This window comes from Sphaeramia orbicularis, chromosome 8, assembly GCF_902148855.1.
Source record: "Sphaeramia orbicularis chromosome 8, fSphaOr1.1, whole genome shotgun sequence".
Classification (NCBI taxonomy): Eukaryota; Metazoa; Chordata; class Actinopteri; order Kurtiformes; family Apogonidae; genus Sphaeramia; species Sphaeramia orbicularis.
In genome coordinates, this window is record NC_043964.1 from 37847037 (window position 1) to 37874823 (window position 27787).

Below are 27787 nucleotides of genomic sequence, written 5' to 3' on the forward strand. Positions count from 1 at the left end.
GTGACTCTCATCACATCATCACATGGGAGGAAAGGGGGTGGGGGGTGTAACCAAGGGCAAAATGCCTGATTGGAGGAAGAGAAGGAAGAGTGGCAAGGGCCAAGAGATGGAATGAAAAAGGCAGGGCAAAAGAAAAAAAGAAGGGAGGGGAAAATGTGGCTAAGACTAGAGGGGAGATGAGGAACGTACAGGAAAGACATGGGAGATTGGGAATCAAGGAATGGAAGGATGGAAAAGAGAAACTAGCACTCGGAGGTAAAGGACGAAAGGTTGATGAGGTGATATAACAAGAAGCCATTTGCGATTGGTTAATGGTTCCGGGGTGGGATCCAATCAGAATTCTCCACTTGAAGGACATGCTGCCCCGTGGGATGGGAGGAGAGCTGAAAGAAAGAGGATAAAACATAAGCAACAAATATATGATTCATGATTTTTTTATGTCTCTGAGTTTTTTCTCTCATCCATAAGAGGACTGGATGTAAACAGAGCTTAAACCACTCCTTAAGTCACTCTCATCTCTAGTGTCATGTTGAACACATACATATGTAAACACACAATATTTCCATTTACAGTCACAAATCTAATGCTTAGAAGTAAAAACACATGCTTGTACTTATTTGTAGAAACCCGCTGCAGGTGTGTGCACGCAGTAATACCCTCATTGATAATTCTATTCTGTGGTATTAGCAGATGAGCAACACTGCGGCGTTCAGCTGTTTGGGGCTCGATGGCTGGATTAGCTCTGATCACACATAATGCTGACAGGCTTAATGCGCCAAATCTGTTACAGCCACAAGAACCTAAACTATGCACAGGGGGGCTGAACTGACTGGATTAATATTTGGGGTACAAATCATTCTCAGAACCTGCAAATTTTAGAATTATCTTAACTTCATTCAAAAACATGTATATATTTTTGGTGCTGAAATATATGTAACGGCTGCTCTTATGTTTGCAACAAAAATATTACAGACAGTGAATTGTGTCAAAGCATTTTTATTTACTTCGGGTCAACACAAAGGTCTTAGTTAAACCCATAAGAGCCAAAGTAAACTTAATTAACGTGAATCCAACTGTAATGTATTAAAATTACTGATTAAAAAAAAATAATAATAATAATAATACGCAGTTAATTGCAGTGATTATTCTAAATATTGGTGATTACAAAGTAGATATGTATGAAGGTTTTGTTTTCAGTAAATATCCGTTATCCTTCAAAAATCAGAAAAGGGCTGTGACAGGATTGTACAACGTTAGCTTTATTTATCTTTTTTTGTGAGTTTGATATGTTTGTTAGAGAAGTCATAAAATTCTTCAAAGCAGCATTATGTTGATTAAGGGGAGGGGCTTCATTGGAGATCTAAAAAAATAAAAAATAAAATATAATCAAATAAAAAAATATTTGACCAATAAAGCCATAATATTTCAAGGGAAAAAGTTGCAACTTAAAAGAATAAAGTTATATACACTCCTGATCAAAATTTTAAGACCAGTTGAAAAATTTCAAAAATTTACATTTTGTACTTTTGGATCTTGAGAAGGTTGTAAGTAGAGTTTCAAAATGCAAAAAGAAGAAGTGAGAGTGAGACCAAAAAAATTTTTGAGTCAGCAGTTTATTGAAAACAATTAAACTGAAATAGGCTGTTCATCAGCTGATCAAAAGTTTAAGACCACAGCCTTTAAAAACCAAAATCTGCACAAAAATGTGGATTCATTGTTATTTTCTGTAAAGCATTCACACTAATTTAATTTAGTTAATTAATATAAACATTTTTTTTTTTAAATCACAAGAATAAAGGCTATAATTTTATTAGAATACGCTAAAAAAAAGGAAGTGGAAAAGTCTTTTGCTGAATTATCTGTGTTTCATAGATAATGAAATACTCAATGAAATAGCTTCTGTGGCTAAAATGTATTTGATACCATCTGTTTGATAAGATCTACATGTTTTTGTCATTGTTTTAAACCTCAAAGCTTTAGGATAAAATTTACACAGTAGTTGAAATGTACAGGAACCATAAAGTTAATGTTAAACTTAGATAAGAAGGTAAGAGACACATCAACACAGAGGTTGAGGATATTAATTTACAGGTAATGTACAGTAAGTTTCACATATGTTGCAAATGTAAATAATTGAATATTTTTTAATTGATAACTCATTTACTATCTGTCCAGTGTTTTGATTTTTCAGGATGGCAGAAATCTAACACATATACATCTGTCCTGGATATGAAAAGATCCAACACAGTATCTTTTATGTATTACATTTTAGGATATTTATATACACTTTACAGATGGGTCTATGGATTTGGTATTTCAGGATCTAATCTTGTCAGTTTACTGTGTATCTCTGAATAGATCCATCAGAAATCCAATCTGTGAAATGGATATCTGAATACTGAATATTTCACCACCTTGGATAGCATCGTATTTCTATACTTTCTCTTCAGGTAAAGTTGAAACAGTGTTCGCCACAGATTCAAAGTCTGGTAGATTGATAATCTTGATTTGGTTTTTTTTGGGTTTTTTTGTCTTAAAAATACAACTTATCACTCATAGAATAGAACAGAATAGAATAGAATAGAATAGAATAGAATAGAATAGAATAGAATAGAATAGAATATCAACAGTAGGGATGGGAATTAATAAGAATTGGCAATTCCAGTTCTGTTATCAGTATCGCTTATTGATTGGATTCCCTATCGATCGTCATTGGATTAGGGGATAAACTACAGTACAAATGGCTTTGTTTGCATTAACTCTGCAATGTCGAATTTGCACTGTTTGCAGTTTCCATTAAATTTGAGCAAAACTTATATAAAAGGGCTTATAAAGGTGTAATTAAAGGAGTGTTAGATCTACCTGCTGCAGCCTCTGAGCCTCGACGTCATCTAAATGTAATTATAGGACATGGAGATTATTATAAACAACATTAAAAGCAAGCTGACAGTAAAATGGCACTAACATTAAAGTATTGATTAGGGGTATAACCGTTTTGGTTTGGGGCCTTTGATTCAATAAGGAGGTGTACCAAATGAATATATGTAACCTATGTGAAGAACGCAAACACTCGGGAAGTAGGCCGGCTGCAAGCAAAACCCATGTGTAGGGTTTCCCTACATTCTACAGCGGCGCCAATGCTGAACTGTCAGTGTCACTGCAAAAAAGAAACCCAAAACAACCCACTTTATTCGGAGGCTGGTGCGCCAATAAGAGGGGGTAAACATGACAACAGAGTATAACAGAGGCACAGAAGCTGGGCCGAATGTTCGAAACATGTAAGGCTTCACTTTCGGTTTTCGGTAGTTTCGAAGCACACCCCCTCATACCTCCCCTTTACTGGTCTCCTACACTGTACTGAAAACATATCGAAAATGTAACTGAAGATTCCTATACTGAAAACGTACTGAACCAAATTTTTTCTGTACTGTTCGACCCCTAGTATCAATAGAACCCAGAGGAGTTTAATGTTACCGGCTAAAACAGAGGATGCCTTGTTGTAGGGTCCGCCTCAGGAGTCACCGCCCCCATCACTAAGCAACCAATCAAAGACGTTACATTTGTGCACTTTAATTACATGCTGTGGTTAAATGTTGGAAATACTTCCATGCTTTGTTGTAATGGAAGATTGGCAACTGTCTCAAACGGCCCTAGTGTCGTCTTCACTGCTGAAATACTATATATTACAAATTAGAGCTCTTCTGAACCAAAATACAGAAACTCTGTGATGACGCAAATTGTATAAAAATAACCAAGACACCTGATCACTTCAAGGAAATGAGCAACTGTGAACCGGTTCTCAATTCCCATCTCTAATCACCAGGGTGACTAATAATCTGTAGCTTATTACTTTCCAGCAGCTTTTGCTACAGATATTTACTTATTTACTCAAGATCCCCATTAGTTAGTACTCCACCTGGGGTCAACACAAGATATACAAACGTACAAATAACAACTGACAGTAAGTGGAAAAAAATGCAGTATTTACATCATACACTATTTAATATCACAAAAACAAGACATTCAAACATTTCATAACTGAGAATAAACAATAATAGTGACATGCACTAAATCACTCACAGGTGTGAATGTGTGTGTGAATGGTTGGTTTGTCTGTATATGTGAGTCCTGTGATACACCATCCCCATGACCCTCTCAAGGTTTAACCTATGAAGACCCAAACAGCCACTGCCAACCAAAATCATCATCTGATCTAAAATGTTAAATAACTTCTGATCCACTAATCCTATCAATTCATGTAAATAATTGGTGTAAAATACAGTTTGTCACCTTTTCATGGTTATCAGATATGACCCATTTGGACGTTCAGAGGCTCTGTAGTTACTGTGGAAACACCGTCATCTTCTGTAATATAGATCCACCAGTAAAGGGAGTTTGATAAATAATAGTGGATGGAGACACTTGTTTTATATTCAGTTAATTATATTTTTTCCTGAAAAAGTCCCCTTTTCTTCAGTGTTCTCTGTTTCTGATATAATAACCCTCAACTTTAATCTGAGTTTTATGAACATATACATGATCAGTGAATTAAATATAGGAAAATACCTGATTCTCACTGAAAAAATGCAAAATGCAGAGAGTAGTATTATAATAAATGGTGATAAATCATTTAAGATAGGTTAAATATAATTACTGCCACAAAAGTAACACTGGGTCTTTATAGGTTAAGCTATTCAGAAAATGAACAAATGAATAACCAATAATAAATAAAGTAACATAAGAGCAGACTGATGACATTCCAAAGTTTTAAAGCTCTATGTTAACTTTGAAGTATCCATAAAGCCTTTAAACTGGATCACTTGCTTGCTTTTCTCTTTGATAACCTGCACACATCACCACACAGCCACATCTGCACAATCACACACACCACCACACACCCCTGGTCCCTGACATGTTTGGACACACAGTCTGCGTGAGGATGGAGCCAGTGCTGGGTTAAGCTAATTACACAGCTAAACTATCGGCTGTGAGCCTCCGTTAGAGGGCTGGATCTGACATTCAGCAAATGCCAGCCAGTCACCGCGCTATTAGGAGGGCTGTCTGTGTGTGTACTGTATGTGTGTGTAGCGCCCGTATGTGTGTGTGCCAGTACGTGAACGCACTGAGAGTGAGAGAGCAGCAGTTAGTGACGGCATCAGTTACACTGAAAATGTCAGTCTGAGTCTGGGATCTTTTACGTTCCGCTTCGCAAACCTGCCTGTTTGTATGTGTTTCGTGTGTGTGTATGTGTGTGTACGGACAGAGGCAGACCGTGCACATGTTTGCGTCTGTTTGTTAAGTTTGCTTGGGTCGTCCATGCGCCTCCGAGGTCCTGTCATCAGTGAAGCGTTACTGTATTGAACCGCAGCCACTCCCCACTCTGTGTGTTTGGTTACGCTTGGATTGCAGTCCTATTGGAGATGATTTAACACTTCTGAATTGATCCACGCACAACACATACTGATACATAAGCCTCTCCTCTGCCTGTTGTCTACCCCCGTACACTCCCCCACTCGGAAATGTCTGAAACCCCTCACGCTTCGTTTTCATCCCCTCTTTCTGTTTTGTTTCTCTTTCAGTAAACTGGACGCCTTCATCTATGATGCTGCGGTGTTGAACTACATGGCCGGCAGAGACGAGGGATGTAAGCTGGTGACCATTGGCAGCGGGTAACTCCAACTATCACTATTTCAATGTGTTTCCAGCTTGGATTGTTTTTACTTGATGGCAGTAGCGGATGATACTAGAGGGCACAAGGTGATATGACCATAGCAGCAACAAATGTGGGCGGAGCCTAATGTTTATAATAATGGACTGAATTTCTGTACGCCTTGATTCAGTATTCATTCACACTGTGGTGGTGGTAAAGTACATTTGTGGCCACAGCTGGTGGAAGCATCGCTGCCAAACCGCCCCTCTGACCACCAAGGTGGGTGAAGTGTCTTGCCCAAGGACATAAGAACACATGACTAGGACAGAGTTTTTCAGAATTTTTGCAAATTTTCCAGGACCAATTTAAGATGTAATAAAACAACAAGAAACAGTTTGTCCCTTATTGATTTTTATTGGGAATGTTATTATCATATGAACAAAAACAATTAGACCATTACAGAAACAATACATTCAACATAAGCACTACTAATATCACATATTGTTAACCTCATATAGCATAACTGACTGGAAGTATTGGGACACGTTGAATTCAGGGGTTTCTTTTCTAACAGGGGTCTGGGCTACAAAACAATAATGACAAATGTAATAATATAGTTTTATACTGTGATAAATATCATAAATATTAAATATCTCAAATCAGCATGAACCGGACATCTTATGAGCTGTAGCCATGATGCATCCCAATATATTTATCCATATAGTTTATAAACATCAATATTTCCTTAAAGCTTTGTATGATGTTCATTACCAATTTTTCATCAAATCCGTAAAACCCAAGTGATAGCCTAAGTATCACAAATCCATTAGTCTTTCTATGATTACGCACCTGTATCACCCCCCTCACGGTGAACAACTTCGAAATGTACTCCATCACAAGCAATCCATTTGTTTACATACCAAACCGAAACCAAACCGCCACTCAGGCTTTTTTGGAATTCCACGCAGCTGCAGTATGGTCTTGCTGCTGCGGCTGTGTGGAATTCCGAAAAAGCCCGAGTGACGGTTTGGTTTAGGTTTCGGTTTGGTATCTAAACAAATTAATTTCTTGTGATGGAGTACACATCAAAGTTGTTCACCGTGAGGGGAGTGATTCAGGTGCGTAATCACGGAAAGACTTACGGATTCGTGATACTTAGGCCGTCACTCGGGTTTTACAGATTCGATTAAAAATTGGTTTTACGCAGCTTTAAAGTTTAATGGGAGATTTTTCTTCCTAAGTGAGATGTGAAGAAAGTAGATGGTTAGTTTTGGTAGAAGGTGTTTTGGAAACAAAGATAACAATTTAAACCAAATTAACCAATGCAATTATGTTTATGACAATATAAAACTATATTATGACATTTGTCATTATTGTTATGTATCCCAGACCTTTGTTAAAGAAGAAACACCTGAATTCAACGTGTCCCAATACTTTTGTCAGTATAGTGTATGACATACATATATTGATAGCAATTATGCTATGAAGCTAACAAAATAACAAAACTAGTGGAGTGAGTCCCTCCTGGCCTAGATGTTTTGGGATACCCAGGTCTGTCGTGGGGACCACTGGTCTCTGCTGCCATGGTTGTCGCTGTCCAGAACCTGTCCCGGAGATGCTGCAGGCAGATATGCCGGTCTTGGTTGCGGGTTTTGACACATGGTGGACCAGGGCGTGGACGGTCTCTTTTTGTTCCATTGGCTACATAATGCTGCTGAAGTCGGACCACTGTTATATGATGAACATTCAGAGTCCTGGTGACCTGTTTGGTGGTTTGTCCTGCCTCCCGAAGAACAACAGCCCAATCTCAGTCTTGTTGTACCAGGTTTGGTAAAGCACTGGTCATTTGAACTCACTTGGATTACAATAATCTGACTGCTTGTCCACAGTTATTGTTTTTAGACTATACCCAAAAACTAGTGAAGCGTGATGCAACTTCTGGTGTTGAAAATCCGCACACTGTCTTTACTCACTGTTAGAGTACCGACAAATTGGTCACAAAAAAACCTTATCTTGTTTTAAGTTCAAAATTGTGTGGTGTGTTTTTTAAATCCCTTGACTGCAGTTTGACTTAAGTCCACCTGTATTTTAGACAGATATGTAAAACTTGGTGACCCACAGGATTATAGCTCTTGTATCTCACATGGCAAACCAGCAACCTCACTGCTTGACCACCCATCAAATGCAATTACATGGTCCTGTATGACCTATGCTGTTACCTGTGCAGTCAAATAGCAGTAGTAAAGTAGTATTTGGCCTTATACTATGTCAAACTAAAGTCCCTGCATAAAACACAAACGTGGAGAAGACTAAATTGAAGCTCAATCGGCTGAACAGGATTCAATTTGTTTCCTAGATAGACACTAGATGGGCCAGATAACATGAGCAGAACGGTTTTTTGTAGAAGAGGTAAGTGTGTTTGAAATATTTGAGACCCAGGCAAGTAAAAGTTTTAAATTCTTTACATTAAATAATTTCCTTGATTGGTAAGCAGTTCTTTCATTTAGATTTTTCATTTAAATTTTTTTATGGAATGTGTTTTTTGTTTTGCTGCTGGTAGCTCTGAAGTCATGTGACTGTGGTGTAATTCATTTTTAGCCTGATTTTAGTGTTTTTGTCACTTGCATTTATGCTTCAAAACCATAAAAGTGGTTTTCATTCATGAGCATTGTCTTGCTGAACATATAAGCATCATAACTTTTTATTTGGTGTGAGGGTTTTTTCTTTTTTTTCTGTAAAAAACCCAAATATCCAAAATACATTGGCACTGCCCTACTTTAAAGAAAAATAAAGAATATATAAAAGTGCAGAATCTGGATACTTAAAATACTTAAAGGTAGGGTAGGAGATCCTGGAAAAACGGTTTGAGCAAGCTACATTTTGAAAATACACAATTCAAAAGTCCAAACCCCTTTCTTTAAACTTCCCACTGAAGCCACGCCTCCAGAGTACTGGATTGTACTCGCAAAGGAGGGAGGGACAAATGGCAGTTGAGTTTGATAGACATATCACCATTCAGTCATTTCAATGGGGCAGTTAAAATGATTGGATGGTGTTTTTTCAGTCCTGTCCATTCTACAGGTGACTAAGATTTTCTAGTTTTGTGTTAGAGCATTTAATTAATTAGTTGCAATTGGGGTGTGAATGGGATTTCTAGCAATATAGTAAAAAAAAAAAAAAAATGCTCCAGGAAAACATCTCCTACCCCACCTTTAAGGTATCTTCTTGAGGATATTTTTCAACCCCAGAGACAGTAGCTGGAAAATTATCGGTTCAAGTATTTGTTTAAATGTTGAAACGTTTCTCTTGTGTTTTTGCGTGCACTCGTGTTCAGGTACATCTTCGCCACCACCGGCTACGGCATCGCTCTGCAGAAGGGCTCCTACTGGAAGCGACAGGTGGACCTGGCTATCCTGGCCATCATCGGAGATGGTGAGAAATACAATCGTACAGTGTTCTCGAATACAAATCCAAAGCTCAGACAACATGCATGAAGCCAAAAGGTTACCTCGTTCCTTTGCCAGCACTTGTAATTCATTCCCATGTACACACTCTCACACAAAGACACACACACTCTTCTGTAGTGCCTTGTCTGCTGACAGCACACAGGGAAAGCAGTGAAGTATAAATAGTTCTTTGATGTTATTCTGGACACAAAAGGCTGCTCTAAACAGAGGGCAGAGTGTGTAACTTATTCTAATATATTCCTCTCTGCAGCACTAGATCCGTGTGTGTGTGTGTTTGTGTGTGTAGGCATTACTCTATCTGAATCACCACATTCCTTTCTTACAGTAGCCTCAGAAGTTCTTACATAAACAATTTACTAGTGCAAAACAGAGAGAAAGCGAGACAGCTTGAGCTTTTAGTGACGGATTCATTTACATTTTACATCCAAACCATTTTGCTGATGCAAGTGTCCGCAGCCACTCACATTAAGTGCACTGAAGTTGATTAAATGAACATTGGTGTCACAACAATCCCCTCTTACTGAGTCTTATCAGGGCTGCAGAGCGTGCAGGACACACTCCATCATATTTCATGGCTGGATAATTTTTGACAAAAATCAGGCTTATTGGTTTTTTTTTTCACTTTGCATTGTCTTTGTTATTAATCCCATCCCATCTTTTAAGATATGCAATCTTTTCATCATGATAATTACTTTTAGCGCTGTTCTTCTTGCTTACTTGTCTGGAAAAATGATCTGAAACTCCTGACGAAGAAGAAGAAGAAGAAGAGGAAGAAGAAGAGGAGGAGCGAGAAGGACGTAAAAGAATCCAAAAGTTAGCGCGGGGAAAACAGATCCTCGAAGAAATTGTTAAGCGAGACGGGTAAACACAAGCCAGCGTTGTAACGTCCAGAGGGAGAGGTCAAAGAGAGGACGAGGCAGGGAGCATGGGATGAGAGGAAGACGACAAAAGAGTGTGTGTCAAGGTAGAGAGGGAAAGAGGGATGGGGAGTGAGAGGAGGGCAGGTCTGTGATAGATGACAGTGACTCGGTGTCTTGGCAGATGCTACTTGATCAGATAGACACAATGTGGGTGGAGAGCATATGGCTTTTCACGGACAGAGAGAGACGAGGTACAGAAACGACATGTTTGTGGAAGTGTGGACGAAGGCGGCGGAGGAGGAAGCGGTCAAATCCTTCGCTTAAACCCTCAAGTGAAAACAAAATACAAAAAAAATTGTAGCCTCTTAACCCTTTAGAGGGCACTCATAGAAATACTCAGAATTTCAAAATTTCAGCCGTAGTGTATTATTGGAAGACACGAGACTTTATTACTTTTCTGAAATTTCTCTACATTTTTTAGTGTTATGTAGAAAATCAAGGTCAATGAAGTTACCATATTTGGTCCCTTACCCGTTAGTGGCAAAAAAAAAAAAAAAATCCAAGAAGTAAGTATAAAAATACAGGAAAAACACATCTAAGGTGAAAGGAACGTGTATTTTAGATCATTAGACCAACATAAATGCTCATACGGACACCTGTCAACATTCACATTATCCCTTTGAACATCATTCCTTATGTTAGTACCATTACTTCATGGTACCTAACAAAGCAGATACACTCACTGTTCATGCAGAGGTGGACCTTGCAGACCCTTGCAGAAATTACCAAAAAATAGTCTCTTATCCAATAAAGGGTTAAGCCTGGGGGGAAATCTGTAGTTCCGTCTGTGTTGCCATGGTAATGCAATGCAACGCTTGTAGCAATATACACATTCTATATATGCACATGACCAGAGAAACGTCAGCTAAATGGTAAATGGAAAATGGACTGAACTTATATAGCGCATTTTCTACACCTTCATGGTACCCAAAGCACTTTCCAATTCCTCACATTCACCCATTCACACACACATTCATACACCAGTAGGCGGCTGCTGCCATGCAAGGCGCTGCCTGGCCCTAATGGGAGCAATTTAGGGTTCAGTGTCTTGCCCAAGGACACTTCGACATGTGGACAGCCGACCCTTTGGTCAATGGACGACACGCTCTACCAACTAAATACTCAACAAAACCAATTTTCAGAAAATAGAATACATTTCGCACTACAAATACTTAAACAGGCAAATATCAAAAACAAGCTTACAGTCCAAGACCACTGTATCTCATGAATAATTTAATATGTGACTAACTTTGCAGAGCTAACCTAACACTAAGCAGATCCAACAGCATAAGTATTATTTCTCTACCGCTACAACTTACTGAACGAGCTAAAGTAGATCAAAAATAGCTATCACATTATGATGCGATGATTACAGATTTTTTAAGCCTATCTTGATTTTATATGAATGAAATTTCTGCTCTCAGCTAATCTATTGTTTAGTGTCCCACTGATATTACTCTGAAAATAAACAAATGGCCCCATCACTGAACAGTTAATATACATCTGTTTTTTGTTTTTTGTTTTTTTCTGCCACTCTCTCCTCTTGGTCCAAATCAAAAGACTAAATATGAAAATAAAAGAACCTGACATTGTGTAACTTAATGGAAAAGGGAAGATTGCTTAATTTTCTAGTATCCAGCATTAGAGTCACATTCAGGTCAGACAGAATATGATCAGCGACTGGTAACTACAGCTGTCAATCACAAGTGTACCCACCCTACCTGTCTGAAACACCTATGATGAGACAAAGTTGAGGTAGAAAACACAGGCAGGGAGTAGATGCAGACCACTTGAATCACAATATTGTAAAAGGAATTACGATTTTTGACAGGAATTATGAAAGTGATGTAGAGATTAGCACTTCCTTTTCACAACTAGAAGGATCAATGTTTGCTTTCCAGTCCAACCTAGGCTTCTGTGTTGAGTTTCCCTGTTCTCTCCATGCGATACAGGTTTCTTCCAGGTCGTTTGGTTCTCCCCACCATCAGGTAGACTTAAGCTAATTCTCCTATAAATGTCCTCGACCACAGTGCTGATGAAGATCTGGAGTTGGTGCTTGAGTGCTCTCAATTGCAGCTCACTGCTACTGATGTGCTAATGCTAATGCTAATGTGTCTCAGGATGGGTAAAATGAGAAGAAAATGCAGAGACCAAATTTCCATATGGCGATAATAAAGTGAATTAACCTTTAAACTTTAAAAACTATCAAGTACTGCATCTTTAATTAAGAGCAAAGAAAAATATGCCATTCCAAATTAAAGTGCTGCATGAAAAATCCTACATGATGTCTTAGTGTTAATAGCTAAACATATGAGGATTGAACTATGCGTCCTGGTTTGATCCCTGTGACTAATGTATTACCACATATGATAACATCAGATTGTTAATACTGAATCATCAGAGCCCGTTACTGTTGAAGCTGTTGGAAGTGGAGCTGGTCTGATCTACTTTCTATCCAGTTTTATGATTAGGGATTGATAGGAGGATACACAAATCTGTTTCCAGCATTTAGACTTTTTTCTCTAACCTTTGATTTTTGATGAGATACTAGATGATTTGTACTATTATTGAAGTGAAACCCTTTAAGAAGTGTAAAGGGAAATATAATGATTAGGTGGAGCTGTTTACCACGAACAGATATCTGAAGTGTGAGCCTGGTGCACTCCTTTTTCCAAGATGATTGAATTGCTTTTTATGTTATTGAGTGTGTGAAACCTTCAGCTCAACGATAGGTAGTATCTAAACTTATCAGGCAAATGTAATGGTATCGCAAGTGCAGTATTTTCCTCTAAAATACAGTGGATGGAAAGTGTAAAATAGCATAAAATGGAATGCATATAAAGTACAACTACCTAAACATTGAGCGTTAACCCATAAAGACCCAAACTTTCACTGGTAAACAAAAGTATCTACTGATGTAAATGTTTAATGCCTGTTGATCCACTAATCCTATCAATATATGTAAATATTTAGTGTAAAATACAGTTTGTGATTTTTTCATGGTCATCATATATGACACATTTGGACGTTCAGAGGCTCCGTAGTTACCGTGGAAACACCGTCATCATCTACAACATTAATTCACCAGTAAACCCATGGAATTTGATAAATGACAATGGAAGGAGGCACTTACGCTAGGTTCAGTTAATGACATATTTGATGAAAAAGTCACTTTTTCTTCAGTTTCCTCAACTTCAATCTAAACTTTTTATTAAAAAATACATGATCAGTGAATTAAATATCGGAAAATACCTGATTTTTACTGACAAACTGCTAAATACAGAGGATAATATTATAATAAATGGTGATAAATCCCTTAAAAAAGGTTAAATAAAGAGAAAAAAATCATTTGGGAACTGCCGTAAAAGTAGCACTGGGTCTTTATGGGTTAAGAGAAGTTAATTTACATATATATATATATATATATATATAATCAGTACTTATAGTACTTCAGTACTATAATCAGTACTTCACATCACATCCTGGTATACTGTTGTGTTCTGTACTGTACTTGTTTTAATCTAAAGCTGCAGCAGTATCCCAAGTTCATACATTTTAGAGAGTTAACATAATGTATCAGATCTAACTGAGGGCCAAGAGCACTTAGTGCCCAACTATTAATGAGGAAATGTTTCTGAGTGCTGATAAACATTCTGAACAAACTTAAATTAAATGCATGTCCTGAACTGGAGTGGTTTCCCTGTCCTGTTTGAAGTTTATTATAATAGAAGTACAAAAGTGTTTGCCACTGCACTCATAGCTACAGTAATATTTCTTTAAGTTCTCTATGGTTTAAAGTTATTTTCTTGAAAGTGCGGATGAAATTGCAGAAGGTTGTGTTCCTAGTTCCAACTGACTGGTCACAGGACTATTGCTTGAACCGTCTGACTGCAGAAAAGAGGACAAAATTTAACTTTCAGCATAGCTTTCCCCTGAAGTCAGAGAAATAGTGCATCTTAACATCTCTCCACAGCTCTACCTTGAATATAACCGATTAAAAAAGAAAAACATAGTTGATGGAAAAATTTAACATATCTGAATTCATCCCTGAGCGTTAAAGGCTGTCATGGGAAAAAAACATCAGCGGTGACACGAATGCATTTCTGAATCAAATGGTGAACAATCAGCTTTAATCATCATAATGGGTTAATGATGACTCAGTGAGTCTGCCCCCTTAAGACATCTAGCTCAACACCACCATGATATTTGTCTTTCCCCACTAGCATCCTTAGTTATCCAGCCCTGAATGACACAGATTGGATTAGCTACGCGCCAAATGTCACAGAGAAAGCCAGAGAGGGAGGGGGGTACACAGAGTGAGGAATGAGAAAAGATAAGGTCTTTGTTGCTCGCTACCTTTCTTTCATTAAAGAAACAATCTCTTTGCTCCATCAGGCGGCATAAAGGAGCCGGAGAGCCGGTGATACCCAAGAAATGTAATTTATTTTAACAGCCACCTAAAAAACAAAGCATTGTATATATGTTATGGGTGTATGTTGAAGGGTGGAATTAGATTTTTTTTTTCTCCATAGGAACTGAAACATTTTTAGAAGTTTCAGAAGCATCTGTCAGTGGCAACTTCAGCAATAATTCAGACTTGTCAGTTTTATTGTATTTAATTTTTGTATTTTATTCATGTCAGTCTGGTACCTTGATTAGAATGCTTAAGCTAATTTTTTACTAACCAAAGAACAAGGATCAGTAAATTAATAAAATGTGGAAGCATCTTAAAGTTGTAATACCGCTGATGGCCACTAGGTTTGACTCCAAAATGCCTGTGCACGCATAGATACACACTGAACGTCTTTCTAAAAATAATAAGTCTAAGAGTTTTGTTTTATGAGGAATAAATCAGGTCTGTCTTAACATTTTACCACTGTTAAGGAGATCCCAGGTCAAATAAAATATTTTATTGTCTGCCTTATCAAGCTTTGATTGACAGGTCTGTATGACAGTGAGTTTACTTTCCAAGTTTCTATTTATTTAATGACTTTTTTTGTTTGTTTGTTTTTTCGTGGCAGACAGCTCCACTTAAACAAGACCGTGAAAGGACCGTGTTACAGTCATCACATTTGATGAAGTTTACCATTTTAGTCAGTCAGTATGCTGACACTTAGTATTAGCTTATCTCTGATCCTTTTGGCTAGCTCCACCCCTTTTGTCCAAATATGGTCACTTCTAACTCTAAAAATAAATTACAAATTACTGGTTGCAAAATTACAGTAAATAAACCCTCTATACATATACATATATATCTATATCTATATATATCTATATCTATATGTATCTATCTATCTATCTATCTATCTATCTATCTATCTATCTATCTATCTATCTATCTATTTATTTATATATATATACTGCAACCTGAAGAAAATAAATCCGTCTGTTTCTATTTCTATACTGATTTATCCAGAAGGAGTGTGTAAAAGTGAGATACTAATAGTACTTTGCATTTGATCACATTAGCAGCATTAGCACATATTTTAATGTAATAGCAGCTAATGAACCAATAACAGCTGTGTAGCAAAACATTTTATCACAGCAGATGAGAGCTTTGCTCTGGCTGATCCGATGTCACACCAACCATGGATGTGTTACCTCTCCATGACACCAACCCAAACGTCAAGCGCTACTTCTTCTACGTTTAATGTTGGACTGTGGGCTGACTGGACACTAGAGTGACTCACTTCTCATTCTGGAGGTGTAAAGTCACATAAGGAGAAAGGACGGAGCGGGGCAAGCTGGTTAGCATGCTAACTGCAGAAGCTAATGCAGCAATAAAACATGGTGATATCTATGACACAGTCACAAGTCAAGTAATTTGATAATATGGAATTGTAGATAGATAGATAGATAGATAGATAGATAGATAGATAGATAGATAGATAGATAGATAGATAGATAGATAGATAGATAGATAGATAGATAGATAGATAGATAGATAGATAGATAGATACATAGATAGATACATAGATAGAACACAAGGGCAAACACAAAATACATAATAAATTAGAAGTATAAAAACACACCTGGATAAAAAAAAAAAAAACAAACAAACCTGGGTAATTAACCTTTAATGTGTGAAAATAAATAGCTGTTTTAAGTATGATGAAGGTGCAGGGAGTATATTACAAGTAATTACTTTAATGTATTTTTTATATTGCATTATTGGGTCATAAGATATATTGAAGACATTTTTTAAAATTTTTATATCTATTATCTTGCCCTTAAAATATATATGTTAAATGTATCAAAACTATCATGCAGTAAGAAAGTGTATTAAATATGATTTAGTTTAGTATTCTTGAATTATACAATATAAAATGCACATTTCAGTTAAATAAAAAAATAAAAACAAAATAAATTAAGAGGAATTGAAGTGTCAGAGTCCCTCTCTGTTCTTTCAAACACTCTTTGTGTTTCAGGTGAAATGGAGGAACTGGAAGCCCAGTGGCTGACAGGAATCTGCCACAATGAGAAGAACGAGGTGATGTCCAGTCAGCTGGATGTGGACAACATGGCGGGGGTCTTCTACATGCTGGCCACGGCCATGGGGCTCTCCCTCATCACCTTTGTGTCGGAGCACCTCTTCTACTGGAGGCTGAGATACTGCTTCACTGGGGTTTGCTCCGGAAAACCAGGACTCCTTTTCTCCATCAGTCGGGTAAGGGCCTGATTATTTGTCTGACATGAGCACAATTTGTGGCTGGGGAGAACAGGAACATCAAACAGACACAGAATTAAAATTAATACTTAAACAAAGAGAAACACATTTATGCACATGTGAGTGTGGGTCTGAAGGCCTGGGGGGTCCGTCTGGGTTAACAGTGGTCGTGTTCAAGCATCTAAGAAGCAGCGAAGCACAGAAACCGCACTGAAGGCTAATGCTGCATTATTGGGGTCAGACAGGCCTATCTTGGTTCTATTTTATACCAGCAGTGTAACAGTGCAGAGCAAGCATCCACACACACAGACACACACTTGCAGAGAAAGAGAGCTACTGCTAAACTAAGGAACCGTGAGGAAAAAGGGGAGGGCTGCACAAAGGAGGATGAGAGAGAACGATGGGGATGCAAAAGGGAGGGGGAATCACGAGGCAGCCCTCAATAACGACAAAAATAGATCCTAATTGCAGCATGTTTTTTGGGTGAAATCACGACAGGCCACGCTAAATCAATCCATTCTCTTTCATTCTTTTAAAAGGTCAGCGTTCTCTCCCGGTTGTGTGTGTGTGTGTGTGTGTGTATGTGTCTGTGTGTGTGTGAGAGTGGAAGACATGGACGTGCATCCCTAAAAGCACTGCAGTGTCTCTGCACTATTTTTGAGGCAGAGTGTGACTCTGTTTCTAAAGTTAACAGAGGGGGGTAGTGAAGAGAGAAAAACTTTTAGCAAAGATAAAGTGCGGTTCGTGAGAAGGGAGAAGATGTTATTTCAAAGCCTCTCTCAAGAGTGAGGTGAAGACATACTTGATCCATCTTGTGTTGATAAGATCCTGAACCAACATACACTTTTACTTTGGTAATGTGAGTGTAATGTGTGTTTTCAAGAAGTTTAGTTTATCTGATATTTAAACTGTATTAATAGAGGTGCATGGCATTTGTTTTAGACTTACGGGGAACGGGTGACTGAATCTCAGTCCACACAAAAGGCTTGCATTATATAAACACAGTGTGTTGCTCCCTTAGTCCAAGAGGGGCTTAGAGATTTACTGTTTTTGTTTGTTTTGTTTTGTGTCAGTTTACACTAGTGTTTTTTGCTTTGTTTTTAATCATGGGATTTAAAATCTCAAATTCAGCTTTATTGTAAAATTCATAGAGTTGTTTCAAGACCTGTTTCAATGCATTGCATCACTTTTTGTTTATGTGCCTTTAGATAATACACATACTTGTTTGGATTGTGATGGACAACAGTTTGTTGTGTTCACAGTGGGAATACAGACTGGACTTGGCTGGGACTGAGTTTTTTTTTGCAATATTCTAAATATGTGATTTGCCGTCATGAGTTTATGTATTGCTTAAATATATATTTTGTACTTAACTATACAACAAGCACGCACAAATTAAGGTCTTCATCAAGGGTGTTTCCAGATCAATAGAAACAGAACATATTAGAGTCATTTTTTTTCAAAAGCTGTCAATGGATTGTTGGTTCAATACAGTTCAGTTTACTGAGTGACTACCCATTCTGTACGTTTTCATATAAAATACATAACACAAATACTTTAAGCTAAAGTATATAAGTAACAATTCTGCTGTGTCATTTCCATTTAACGTCCAACCCCACTTTATATTTAATTTCACTCTTCCTAATGTTATTTCACATTTTCCTTAACATTTTCCCCATTTTACTCTTTTCTTTGAATCTTTTGTGTTTACCCGTTTTTACACTTTTTCCTCCTTACCCCCACTAATCCTCTCCATTTCTTCATTTGTCCCTATGCAGGGAATCTGGAGTTGCATCCATGGTGTACACATTGACATGAAGAAGAAGACCGATCTGGACTTTAGTCCCCAGGATAAAATGCTTAAGCTGATAAAATCTGCCAAACAGATGACCAACATGTCCAACCTGAGTGGCTCACGCATGAACTCACCCAAACGTGAGTTTATGCACTCAGCTGGACCAATGATCATGGACATGATGGCAGAGAAGGGCAACTTTATTTATGCCGACAACAGAAGCTATGCTCCCAAAGACATGATCTATGGGGATACTGGTGACCTGCAGTCTTATCTCGCTAACCGCCACAAAGACCACCTCAACAACTATATCTTCCAGGGTGGTCAGCATCCTCTGACCTTGAATGATGCCAATCCCAACACAGTAGAGGTGGCAGTAAGTGCTGACGCAGTCCAGACCAACGCCAAGCCACCCCGGACCCTGTGGAAGAAGTCAGTGGACACGCTTCGTTCGGTGCCACCTGGACCCCCTCCAATGCCTGACATGCTCATGCCAGACCCGCGAATGTCAATGAAGACACAGCGTTACCTCCCCGAGGACACAGCCCACTCTGACATCTCTGACTGTTCCAGCAGGGCAGCCTCCTACAAGGACCCAGAAAACAACAAGCACCTGAAGCCCAAGGACAACTTAAAAAAAAGATCGGTGACGTCAAAATACCCAAGGGACTGCAGTGAGGTAGAGCTGTCCTACTTAAAGACTAAGCAGGTCAGCGGCGGAACCAACCAAACCGGGAGAGGAGGAGGAGGAGGAGGTGGAGGAGGAGGTGGAGGTGGAGGAGGAGGAGGAGGAGGAGGAGAAAAAATCTACACCATCGACTCAGACCGAGAGCTGAGTCTTCATTCGGATCCCATTCACTACCGCGAGAGTCGAGGCCTTGCTGCCGACGATTTGGATTACCCCGAGATCTATTCTGACCACAGTGATAACTATAGGAAATGTGAGCAGCCAATCATTCATCTGAACTCCTCACCTCTGCATCATGGAGACTCAGACATGCTACCAGACCCAACTTACTCTAAACACTATAGCCTGAAAGAGAAAAATATTTCCCTGTCTCCACATGAATCTATTGATCGTTACAAACAGACACACTGCCGTTCCTGCTTGTCGAAAGTGACCCCTGGCTACCCAGCAGGAGTGCCATATACCCCTGCAGCATCTGCTGCAGCTTCTGCCACACGCTCTCCTTATAATCGGTGTGAAGCTTGCCTCCACACAGCAAATCTGTATGACATTAGTGAGGATCAGCTCCTCACAGACCCCTTGGTCAGTCCCACAATGCACCACCAACAGCAGCAACCAGATGAAATGTTTGGTCTGTACTGGCCACAGACAGACGGACCACATGTTCAGAAGAGAAACCGTTTGAGGCTGAGTCGTCAGCACTCCTTCGATAACATCATGCTAGAAAAGCCCAAGGATATAGACCTGGGCCGACCGGCACGCAGTGTCAGCCTCAAGGAGAAGGATCGCTTCCTGGACTCGGCGTCCGACTCGCACTACGCTAACCTCTTTGGCATGCGTCCCTACTCTGGCAGACTGTTTGGCACTGGGTCCAAATCGATGTTGTTTAACCACAACCTGGAGGAGAGCAAGCGGAGCAAGTCTCTGTACCCGGCCCATGGCTCGGAAAATCCTTTCCTCACCCACTCACTTAGGGACGACACCAGCAGCAGACTGGTCCATGGGCGTAGCTCTTCTGATATTTACAAACAGCTGGCGGTGGCCTCGCCTGCAGCGGTCCTTGGAGCGGCCCCCATCAAAACACGCAATGATGCGAACAATCTCCGCTCTTCTGTTAAATCCACTACTTCATACTGTTCACGGGACGGGCGGATAGCAAATGACATGTACAATAAAGAGCATGTGATGCCTTACTCAGCCAATAAGACTAGTGCATACCCGGCCCCTCGTGGTGTCCTAAATTCAGCCCAGTTCAGCAATAGACGGGTGTATAAAAAAATCCCCAGTCTGGAGTCAGATGTTTAGTTCATGTAAGAAATAATGTGTTTTCTCCTCCTTACTCCTCTCTGGGTTTGTATTATAATTTATCAACTATGTTATCCACTAAGGGATGCCATAGCCACACTTTTCTTCTTCTCTTTGACATTGTAATCCAAAAGAATTTGTGCCCACTTGGGTATGACGGTACTACTATTACTCTCTTTGCAGATGATATCACCATTTCTGTCCATTCTCTGCCATGTACCAATGAGTTGGATGCATGGCTGGTACTCTGCCATCAGGTATCCTGGTGTAAAGGGGAGGGGAAAAGTAAACCCCTCTAGGTTTCTAAATGGGGTAGGCAGTGGCTTAGTGGAACAGAGAAGGCCAAAGAAACAAAGATAGAGGACTCCTGCAAGAGTTGTCGGGAAAGAGACAGTTGATTTGTGATTGAAATATGCAGGGAAGTTGTGAGAAGGATGGGTGAGGTATTGAGAGAGGGGAATGAAAAAGAGAGGACATAACTTCTCTTTCAGCTCCTCTTTCATTTCCCCTTTTTCCTTCCCACCTCTGCTGTCAAGCTCGAGGGATCGGTAGTTGAGCATAAGAGGCCTGACAGGGAGACCAGATGGGCACGTTTGATGTCGTGGCCAGACATGGAAGTATCCCAGGAGGGCAGGGGCGTCACAGTGAGCTAGTCAAACGGTCTGCTGCTTGTTACTCTGACAAATATGGCCACCGAGACTCCTAGCAGTGCAAAGAGAGAGGGCGAAATGAGATGAGTGGCTAAATTGCACAGACAGGATTATAGAGGAGTTTTTGGCAGCGACATATCAGCATCCCATGTGTTAAGTCTATGTGACGACATGATAGCGATGAGAAGATGAGAGTAATGTAGGTGCTATCAGTGATTAATGTTTACAGACTGACAGATTAAAAAGACAGACTGACGGACAGGAAAGGACAGATGAGCAGGAGAACCTGAGGCAACTGATGGGCATTTCATTCGTGGCACTGCGCATAGAAAAATATTTGCAAAGTATTGCTTTTTTATTCTATTAAACTATAAGATTTATTCGGGATTCTGGCATTTGGATCCCCCTGTGTAGGATTTTAGTGTTTGCTTATTTGGTAGCATAATAGCATTAGTTTTAAAACCTCTTTCCCACATTTGCTTTTGAAAAAGCATAGCTTTCTGAAAAATACCATCAAGAGTAGTAGATTATTTTGCATGTGTTGATTTTTTTCGATGTTGGAGAAGAGAAAATACACACATATACACTCTCAGATACCTATTTTACATGTTTTTGAAAAGGGACTATGTCGTGCCAGATGCGGTGGATGGATACTTGTACAATCGTAATATTGATCCTTGACTTTTGTGCTTAGTAAATCAGTGTCACGCTGTGGCTCCTGCTGCAAAAGAGCAAGAGAATGGTGGAAGGGAAGAGAGCAGAGGAGATGAACAAGGGAGAAAAGGCTAAAATGACACCCCCAAGACCACCACCACCACCTTGTCCGAGTTGGGTAGTGGGTCGGCGCTGATGTTTTTGTCTTTTGACCTCCCTACCACTGAGAAACAGGGTATTAACTATTAAAAAAAAAAAAAAAACTGACGATTCCTTCCTTCTTACCTCCTTTCTTCTTCCCCTCCTCGATCAACATGACACATGTCTAGAGTGTTGGATAAATGTAGAGTACTTCACTTTTTGTTTTTTGTATCATTGTACTTCGGTCGGCGCTGTATCGACCGCTATAATGTAACTGGTGACTTGGTTACGATAATTGATCATGAATTGAAACTCACAAATTCTCCTGATCCACAATCAAACCAGGGCTTTCTTGAGGATCCGAAGACTACTTGAGACAAACCCCTTGTTTACCGTCAAAGCGTTATTTTTGGGCGGGATGGGACAACTGGGTGGGTCGGGAGCTACAAAATGGAGGCGCCACTGTTACGTGCTCACCAATCATGTATCCGTTTTGGTTTGGGATAAGTCGTGTGTGCATAGAGGATCTTGGGTAAGCTTGAAGTCTAAACCAGTCCATTTGGTTTGTATTCTGATTGTTTATGCCTTTGTTGCTTGTTTGTTTGTTCTTTTTTAATAACTTGCACATGTACATAATTCCATGTACACTTGTGCCACACCTTTTTGTAGCATTTTACTGTACAAAAAAACAACATGCAAGCATCTTAACTGACTAATTTGTTTAATTAATTGGATTCTCAAAGCCAAATTTTATCCAATAAAATACCTCAGGATGATTCTGTGCGTTTTGGGGGAGCTTCACACGTAGCAGCAGCAGAAAATGATGCGGCACAGATTATTTTGTAAAAAAAAAAAAAAAAAGAAAGAAAAAGAAAAAAAATGAAAAGGGAAGTTAAAAAAAAAAAAAAAAAAAAAACAGAAAGAAAATCAACAACAGTCTTTATAGTGACCGCAAAGCAGAATTTTTCTCCTTTTGATGTTTACCAGTCCAAGGTCTTCCAGTTCGGCTCTGTCTGAGCTTTTGCAACCCATGTAAAGAGAGAAGAAGAGGAAGAGAAGGAGGGAAAGAAGGGATGGGGGCTTAGATTGTTTTTGCTCAGTGAGGAGTGTGTGGCGTGTAGCTCCACTCCGTGCCTATCTGAGCACCCTTAACACAAATGGAGGATGTAACTTAATGTCCAAAATCTACCCCTCTATGGAATACTCAAACAGGAATCTCTCTCTTTCCTCTCCATGGTTTTTAACGGCAGGCGACTGCATTAGCCACTGTGTTTCAATTGAAGCTCCATGTTTTAACAACCACCATCATATCGTCCTTTTGTACTCTTGGAATACTACGACGAATCTTTTTTCCTTGCTTCCCAATCTGCGTACCCCACGATGTTGACTGACGAGCAACATTTGTCCTTTTTTTGCATCTTTATCTGCATATTTATTATTATCATATTTATCTCCACATGCTGCTTGCGTGAGCTGAAAAGTGAACAATATGCACATGTACAAATATCAAAATGGCACCCTCGCGTTTTATGAACTCATGACAATTTGTTCTATTTGTTCTACTTTTACAGAACTGTCATGTAAACTGATGCTGTTTTATGTTCCAACACACACAGCACATACACACACACACTCTCAAGACACACCCTTGTGATGACAACCCTGCTCTTTTTAATGGCAAAAATGTATTTTAATTACATTAATGATAAATAATGAGGTGATGGCATGCAACCCCAGATGTAACAATTTTAATGTTTTATGTTTCTTTTTTTTGTTTGTTACTTTTGTTATGATGTTATGATCACTAATGCGTTGTAACCAGGTGTGAGTATATACATATTTGAGAGAAAAAAAAAAAAAAAAAATTATCTATGTTTAAACACAATGAAGATGCTGCTGCTGTTTTGGGGGAGAAGGCGAGGACCTGACCTTAGTGCAAGTTCCTCATTGGCTGACAGGGCCACGATCAGGCCGCGTTTGGCCCAATGGGGTCGCAGGTCAGGGGTCAGGGCTCGGCTCGGTAAGGCGGGACATCCTTGCTCTTCCTCCAGTGGCAGGTGAGAATTACTGTATCACCAGCTCTGCTTCTCTCTTCCCTCTCCTTCATGTGTAGTCAGGACTTCAACTGTAAAGAAGATAAAAGAAAAAAAAAGCAACGTTCTACTTTGAGTCTGCTATCCCTCCAAAGATACAAGACCTCTTTTCTTTATGGTTTGCTGTAAGAATAGAGCTTTTTTTTAAAACTAATACTTCCTCAAAGACTTTTAAGGAACTATTTTGAATATATTTAGAAACGACACCTGTATACATCGCTTGTAAATTCATACTGGAATACATCATCATGGAGAATTATAAATGATAAAGAGTAAAAACAATATTTTTTGTGTGAATTTCACAAGAGCTCTTCTGTACAGTGGCACTGTTTCTCTATCTCTCTCTCTCTTTCTATCTCTCTCTCTCTGTAGAGCGACTAGAATAAAACTTCACCATTCACAAGGTTTGCTGTCCTGTCAAACTTCGCAACATACATACATACACACCATACCTGTGGGTTCTGCTTCATCATGAGTGGGAAAAAAAAAAAAACACCTGTCAACTCATATCACCTCTTAATTTTTTCATACAGAATAGAAGAAATAGACAATAATTTTCCTTTGGCAGCTTTAATATTGGTAGTTGAAGATAACAGAGGTTATGTTTAACCCATAAAGACCCAGCGCTACTTTTATGTCAATTCCCAAATGAAATTTCCTCTATTGGTAGCCTTTCACCATTCGTTATATTTTCCTCTGTATTTTATACAGAGGATATTATTATTATATTATTATTAAAATAAGTATTATTATACAGAGGATATATTTTCCTCAGTATAAATCAGGTATTTTCCTGTATGTAATTCACTGATTATGTAGCTCACAGGTGTCAAACATGTGGCCCAGGGGCCAAATCCGGCCCGCCAAAGGGTCCAATTTGGCCCGTGGGATGAATTTGTGAAATGCAAAAATTACACTGAAGATATTAACAATCAATGGTGTCAAAATCATTTTAATTCAGGTTCCACATACAGACACATACAGTCCAATTAGATTTCAAGTGGGTCAGAACCAGTAAAATATTATCGGAATAACCTGTAAATAATGACAATTCCAAATTCTCTCTTTGTGTTATTGGTGTTAAAAAGGAAAATTACATTAAAATGTTTACATTACCAAACTATACTTTTACAAAAAACATGAATAACCTGAACAAATATGAACAAACTGAAATGTCTTAAGAAAAGTAAATACAATTTTACCGATATTCTGCCTGTTACTAAATGTTTTGTGCAATCGTAATGCACACGTGTAAGTGATAAACTGAAAAACGAGGCAGAATATTGTTAAAATTGCACTTGTTTTTCTTAAGACAATTCAAGTTGTCCATGTTATTCAGATTTTTATGGAAACTTTGTAGATCTAAACCTGATCATAATAGAATTTTACGTTTTTTCATTGTAATATTGAAGAAATTGTTCAAATTTTAGTTCCAAACTCCAAAATTGTAACAATATTCTGCCTGTTACCAAATGTTTATGTAACATTGTGTGTAATGCACATGTATAAATAAAAAGTCGAGGCATAATATTGTTAAAGTTGCACACATTTTTCAAATGAAATTTCTGTTTTTTTCAGGGTCACATCTTTTTTTGTAAAATGTAAATATTTTCATAATTTAATTGGGGGTTTTTTGTACTAAAACAAAAAGAAAAACTTGGATTTGTCATTATTTATAGGTTATTAAGTCATTATTTTACTGGTCTGGCCCACTTGAGATCAAATTGGGCTGAATACGGCCCCTGAACCAAAATGAGTTTGACACCCCTGATGTAGATGTTCATAAAAGCTCAGATGGAAGTTGAGGGATATTATATCAGAAACAGTGAAAACAGAAAAAAAATTGACTTTTTCAGTAAAATACGAACATGAACCGAGTACTCCATTCACTGTCATTGATCCAACTCTATGGGTTTTACTGGTGAATCAATGCTGTAGAAGATGACAGTGTTTCCATAGTAACTACAGAGCCTCTGAACGTCCAAATGAATCATATCTGATGACCATGAAAAGATGACAAACTGTATTTTACACTAATTATTTACACGTTTTGATAGAATTAGTGGATCAGCAGGTATTAAACAGTTTAGATCAGAAGATGCTTTTAGTCAGTGTTGGATGTTTGGGTCTTTATGGGTTAAGAAGCAGATTTCAAGCACATTTTTTATTATTATTATTATCATGTTCATTATTATCATCATCAATTCTGAAGAGTTAAAGCTTAAATGTCATTCAGTCAGTATTATTTATTTCATTATTTAGATATTTTAGAATGGATTCCTTAAGTGCATTTTTATTGCAGTCGGATCCAGATCTACTATTTTATAGGAAATACAGGTAAGACTTGACAATTAATGCAACGCTAGGTTAGTAAGATTAGTGGTTTCTTTAAAAAATTATACCAAGAAAGACATCTGATAATGAATAGATCATTATGTTTAGAGTGTATTTTGAAAATTTAATGAAATGTAAATTTAGTCCGATTTAGTACAAATTTCACAAGTGTGAATTTAGATTTACCTAGTGCCTTCATATCTTGATTCTCTAGGTACATTTTGAATATTTTCAGTTACTGAAGTACCAATATGGAAGGATATTATGGAAAAACATATGTAATAAGCATAGATAATAATGAATGGGGTGAATAATACTAAATAAAATCATAATTTATATTATTAAACAGAATAGGTCATAGAATATATGACTAAAATTGATTTAACCCTTTCATGCATGAATTATGAGAATATTAGTCAATTTTTTTTTATTTTTTTTTCTTGAAAGATTGTGTTCCTCTTTAGGCATGAAAAAAATGCAATAGAAATTTTTTATGAACCTATTTTTCATGGAGTTAAAAAAAATGTCCACTTAGATGTATTTTTTTTTTTTTTTACTCCATGAAAATGTAAATAATTAGTGTAAAATGCAGTTGGTCATCTTTTCATGGTCATCAGATATGACCCATTTGGACGTTTAGAGACTCTGTAGTTACCGTGGAAACACCGTCGTCTTTTACAACATCGATTCACCAGTAAAACCCATGGAGTTGGATCAATGACAGTGGCTGGAGACACTTAATTAATGATAGATTTGCTGAAAAAGTCACTTTTTTTTTTTCTTTTTTCCCTGTTTATGACTTAATAACCTTTGAATTTACTCTGAGCTTTAATGAACATCAACATGATCAACAGATTAAATATGATAAAATACCTACTTTACACTGAAAAAAAATGCTAAATAGAGAGAATAATATAATAATAAATGGTGATAAATACTTAAGAAAGGTTAAATAGAGAGAAAAAATCATTTGGGAACTGCCATCAAAGAAGTGCTGGGTCTTTATGGGTTAAAAATTAATAACGTTTTATTTCCTTGCTTTTATATTCACTCATGCAGATATTATGCAGGTACTGTTATAGAAGTTCATGTTAAATTACATTGTAGAATAGCTGTCCACTGTAGTGACCACTATGCATGAAAGGGTTAATTTGAACAATTTCAGTGGAAAAAGAAAGAAAATTGATGATACTTTCATAGCTAAGAAGTTCCTCTTTAGAAAAATTAACTACATTTTCCAGGGAGATTTAAAAAAAATAAAAATAAAAATAATAATAATAGAAATATGCAAGTCTTTGATAAATCTAATTTCCTTTATGTTAAATATTTAGTAAATCTAACTAAAAAGAGTACATTTGATTAATATTTAAAGCAGTGTTTAATAGTTTAAGAAGCTGAATTATCCTAATCCACATTAGGTGTT

The 27787-nt window shown here is 38.1% G+C and overlaps 1 protein-coding gene across 2 annotated transcripts in view; it reads left to right on the forward strand.

Annotated features, from left to right (window-relative positions):
- grin2aa (glutamate receptor, ionotropic, N-methyl D-aspartate 2A, a) overlaps positions 1-24435 on the forward strand; it is a 345668-nt gene extending 321233 nt beyond the window's left edge. The window contains exons 13-16 of one of the 2 annotated variants that reach the window (XM_030140951.1): positions 5580-5669; positions 8985-9082; positions 16466-16704; positions 18483-20492. In XM_030140951.1, the coding sequence (XP_029996811.1) occupies positions 5580-5669; positions 8985-9082; positions 16466-16704; positions 18483-20492 (2437 nt within the window). Of the gene's footprint in view, positions 1-5579; positions 5670-8984; positions 9083-16465; positions 16705-18482 lie in introns of both variants that reach the window. The other variant, XM_030140950.1, reaches the window with a different exon arrangement.
- Positions 24436-27787: the final 3352 nt, after the last annotated feature.